Genomic DNA, 5,057 nt, shown 5'->3' with positions numbered 1-5,057 from the left:
TATATGCATTGAGTCGATATGACGTGATATACAGTTGGATCTATGGTGTGATATATGAAAGAGGCAGTGAGGTGAGAAACGAAAGGAAAGGCGAGGATGAAACTGGAGCTAAAGTTTTGAACATGTAGATACTATTTCCAGTACATAAGATCTACATATAGACATGTATCACATATAGAGATGGTTCACATATGCATCTAGATTACTGGAATTTATTTTATAAATATTTAGTATTTTGTAACAAAATTGGAACTATATTATATAAGAAATAGTCAAGAACATCAAAACAGAGAATGCCATTATTGGAATAGCACCAAGGCATTTGGTGGTTAAATTTAATTTGAAACATGAACCAAAACATCCCTCACCATACATTACTATATTTCATAGAACAGGAGATTAGCATTGGAGGGTATAAAATGAAACTACAGAATGTGCCACAGAGAATTCAGTATATATATAAAACAAACAATCACTAAACATAATCTGATAATTACCAAAAGCAGCATTGCTACTAAACATAAGACAGACCTAAGCAAAAGCTATGTGAAATTGTTCAGAGATACAGTTGCCTGCATTCAGAAACTGAAGCATCCTGAGGGCAGTACGGACATTTAAAGGTCCGTGTGCCCTTTCTTGACATCTTCACAATTGATTGGTTGCAGAGCACGTGCCCGCATGGCAGCAGCATGGGTGGATTATCGTCGTTACTCTGGTCCCTACTGACAGGGCAAACAAAGATAGAGTGGAACTGAAACTCCTTTCCCAAGTCTACTGGCACCGGTAATTGCTTCATTGCTTGCCACTCCTGTTTCTTTACCGCCATTACATTAGCCAACTTTAGTAAGGTAGGCAACCCTTCAACTCCAGCTGCTATTGCAACACCCAAAGCACTGCTGCTAGATTGTCCCATAAAGCTGCAGAACTGCTGGATTAGTTCATCGACCAACTTCTCCCAATGAGTTATATCCGTTATGTCAGAATAAGGGGATTTATCAAGCTTTCCGGCCCACAGCAGGCAACCCATCAGCTTCTGAACTTCATACATGTGAACAGAAGCAAAAGGAGCAAGATTAATTCTGGCATAGTTAAGTGCTTCGCTCCGGGACTTTTTCTGCAAGATATCTACAAAACATAGTGTATGAAGTTTTAACTCAAGATTACAACCAACTTGTGTAAGCTTTTCACGGTTAGCAGAGACCCAGTTTAAAGCAGGCTCAAGGTTTCTGGACCTAACAGCCTCAATTATCTGATGCATCTCGACAAACTGACATTTTAAGGAGATGGCCTCTGGTTCCCCGGCTTCTTTTATCAAGCAATCAGCTGCATCAAAGAGACCTTCACGGTAAAAATGATTTGCGATAATCTGATTCAGTATGTGAATGTCAAAGTCAACGTTTCTGTATGCCTTTGATATGTCAGGATTAAAAACTTTCTCAAGGACTTTTGAGCACTTGTTAAGGTTTACATTCAGCTCCTTCTGTGATCCTTCTAGCTGATTCTGTGGGCTAATAGTATTTAGTTTGCTTTTAAGTGCAGCAAGTATCGACTTCTGATCAACAGGAGTGCTGGAATCTTGAGTAGACTGCATCTTTGCGACTGTCTGTTCAATTTCATGACCAACTTGGTCGATTACTTCTTGCGACTTGGACGAAGATACCTTTTGCTTCTTAGCAACTCGATCAAATGCATCTCTAACAGTACTGAGTTCCATGGACAACTGACAACCGCCTAAAATGAAGTCACAGGAAAGAAAATCAGAGCGAGACTTTCAGTAAATAACTTCACCTGGTTGTGTAAGTCCACCGCTACATTTCCAATTCTTCTTCCACCTCCCCATTAACATAATATAAGCAGTACACACTGACTTAACTAATTTTCAAGTGTTAAAAAATGTTTATGCAAGCTCCTGCACTAGATTTATCAAATAAAAAGATTATCTACAGCATATTAGAGAAACAATTCAAGCTCAAGGATTTTCTTTCAACGAGAATCATGCTGGAAGGGACTATTTTAGCAGTAAAGATTTGGAGCCTGTTTGTGGCTCCTAAAATTCGAAAGGTAGAAATAAATACCGGAATTTTGACCTTAAGAAGGTAAAGTCAAATGATTCAAACAAAAAACATGTGAGATAACTCATTAATATCCCAGCATATACAAGTTCTTCCCGATATTGTACACCAAAAGTGAATATTAAGCTAAATACAGATATAATGCGACAAAGAGCATATAAATGCAACAGACCAAAACCATGACAGATAGTTCTTACCTGCAATAATAAGATATTAAGTATTAATGAGGAATGAGAAATCAAAACATCAGTTGGCATTTATGTCATGTTATTAAGGGATGATCACGGTTCGGGTTAAACCGCATAATCCGCATAAATCGAACCGATCTTAAACTGACCCAAACTGAAACCGAAATGTGATTTCGGTTTCGGTTCAACTACTTTAAAAATCCGCGGGTTATGGGTTAGTTTTGGTTTGGCCTTAACCCAACCCGCTTCCGATCCGAACCACATTAATATATATACATATATGTATATATACACACACACACACAGTTTTACATTTATGATTATATAACGTAAAGCAATTATATATTATAATGAATAACTAAATTCGTGTTAAATCTCGTCAAATAATCACGAACTTATCATACATTTCAATAGATTGTGTATTGTTTTCCTTTAAAAATTAATTTGAAGACTTTTTTTATTTCTGTTACATTGAAAATTTATTATTCCAACTAATTGATCAACATGTTATTAGATGTTAGTCATTTGTAATTAATACGAGTGATATACTTTATTGTAAAAGAATCATAATTATATTATTAATAATGTAATTTATAAGGAAAGTTTAAATAAAAGAAATGTTGCTAAACAAAAAAAAGGATGAAGAAATGTTATTTTATTTCTCGAGTTCACTAATAAAAAATGTTGTAAACTGCCAAAATCTGCTAAACCGAACCGAATAAAACCGAACCGAGTGGTTTGGTTTTATTGGACTACGAGGTTCGGGTTGGTTTTAATTTTTTCAAAAGCGCAATTATGTGATTTGGTTCCAGTTTAATATATAAACGGAACGGACCGCGATCACCTTAGGTTATTATATAGGAACAAATTTAATTGTAATTCATTTATATTACACTATACATTGTGTATTAGGAATACTTTAAATAATGCTGAATAAAAAGGATTTGTTTCCTACATTCTTAATATTTTACTTGGTGGCTAAGTTGAGGGATTTATCGTCTTGTATCCTATATAGGAGATGTAATATATCATTATTGGAAGATTTTATTTTTATAAGTAGATAGGGATTCTTCTCTCTTGTAATCAATTGTGATCCTAAAAAAATCCTCTCTTATGCAGTTGAAAAATCCTAAGGATTTCTACGATTGGATCAACTTAGGGCTTGTGGATTTTTTGCGGTTAATCCACAATTATCTATCTTTTATAGTTTTCAATTGTTATCCTGCATCAAGTACTTGCTTAAGACAAAAACTAAAATGTATATCACATTTACTTGGACGACAGTGACACATTTGCAATTGATAAGTTTACAAGTTTACAATTGCAACGGTAACAGCGATTGGCTTTAAAATGTTAATTGTCTACTATTTCTGTTTGGTATGAACAATAACCAGGAAAAGTTATTTACTTGTTGAACTTTAAACAAATTTAGAGATGCTTTAAATCCGTTGAGCAATAAATCGATGTGCCCATCAAAAGGGCCTTAAGAACTACAAAATTTTCCAAATTCAATTCCTCAATATTGAATGATCAGGCTTTCTGCCTATTTGACACGATTCTTCATGCCTATTAACAAGTTCTTAATCTGTTTGCCAAAAATTTATACACGTATCACTTCTCCCTAAAAATTCCAATTTCTCCTTTGCAATAAAAATAATACTTGCAAGCGGGTAAAATCTTTAGTTTTTCATTCCCTCTATACAACTTCCAATTATGTCACTGCACTCTAACCTCTACCCACTTTTTTCTCACATTATTACCAAACACCTAGTACGTTCTTTGCGACTATAAACTCTAACTCAAACCATTTCCTCCACTATTACAAATTTGGTAAGGAATGATAACATGCCCTTCAAATTCTTACAATTAACGTACAATTTCCACCACTTTCAGGCCTCAATAAAAAAACGACAATTTTATCGAAAACACACCAAACAAATAATTAAACCACTCCAATTCAATGCTGGTAAAACACCCACAATATATAAACATATACATTTGTGTTATTGGGCATACATACATCACTCTAATTTATTCGATTTCTAGTAAAACTTAAAGATTTAACAACATATCAAATTAAAATCTTGTAAAATCATAATTTAAACTAATTCGAGAAAATCTTAAAAACCCACGATTTATATAACATTTAATTTGATGGGTTTGTTCCAGATTACTTAATTTGATGCTTTTTATTGATTGTCAAAGTAAAAATAGAGCAAAATTGATCGAAGTGAAAGGGGAGAGAAATAAAACAAAATTGAACAGAGAGAGAGAGAGAGAGAGAACCTGAGAGAGATTAAGATGAGATGGAAAAGTGAATTGGAAGGAAGTGAACTGCTGTTGTTGCAACGGAAAGGGCGAAAGTCGTGTGTGTTACGTGATTTATACACGCACCGGATCATTTTAGGAAATTTACCAAATATATTATTTTACTATTTTACTAAGGGCATGTTTGGCTGCTTAAAAAGAGTTACTTATTCGCTCTTATAAGCTCGAAAGTACTTATCGATGAGTGTTTGTCGATCCAACTTATAAGTCGAATTTACAATTATAAACTGATAAGTTAAATGTTAACAACCATATACTTTTTCTCAACTTATTTTAATTTTTTGATTTTTTATTAACTTTTGTTTTAAAATTGATGTTTTTACATGTCTTTCTAATTTAAAGTTTACGAATTATTGTATTTAAAATTTATATATTTTAATTCATTTAAGTAAACAAAATTCTGACGTTTAACCAAACACTTATATAACTTATAATATCAATCTACTTAAAAATTATAAGTATCTTATTC

At 33.5% G+C, this 5,057-nt stretch overlaps 1 protein-coding gene across 1 annotated transcript; it reads right to left on the bottom strand.

Annotated features, from left to right (window-relative positions):
* Window positions 1-382: 382 nt before the first annotated feature.
* Window positions 383-4,674, bottom strand: LOC141684121 (protein RMD5 homolog). Its single transcript, XM_074488960.1, has 2 exons — window positions 4,547-4,674; window positions 383-1,731 (listed from the first exon to the last, which is right to left on the bottom strand). Exon 2 carries the CDS (start codon window positions 1,712-1,714, stop codon window positions 557-559), a length of 1,158 nt encoding a protein of 385 aa, XP_074345061.1. The 5' UTR covers window positions 1,715-1,731; window positions 4,547-4,674; the 3' UTR covers window positions 383-556.
* Window positions 4,675-5,057: the final 383 nt, after the last annotated feature.

Source organism: Apium graveolens, chromosome 9 (genome assembly GCF_009905375.1).
Source record: "Apium graveolens cultivar Ventura chromosome 9, ASM990537v1, whole genome shotgun sequence".
NCBI classification, from domain to species: Eukaryota; Viridiplantae; Streptophyta; class Magnoliopsida; order Apiales; family Apiaceae; genus Apium; species Apium graveolens.
This window is presented reverse-complemented; position numbering and strand designations above follow the sequence as displayed.

What these genes read in the sequence shown, in the direction of transcription:
- LOC141684121 (XM_074488960.1), bottom strand. Translation starts at nt 1,714, where the DNA reads ATGGAACTCAGTACTGTTAGAGATGCATTTGATCGAGTTGCTAAGAAG.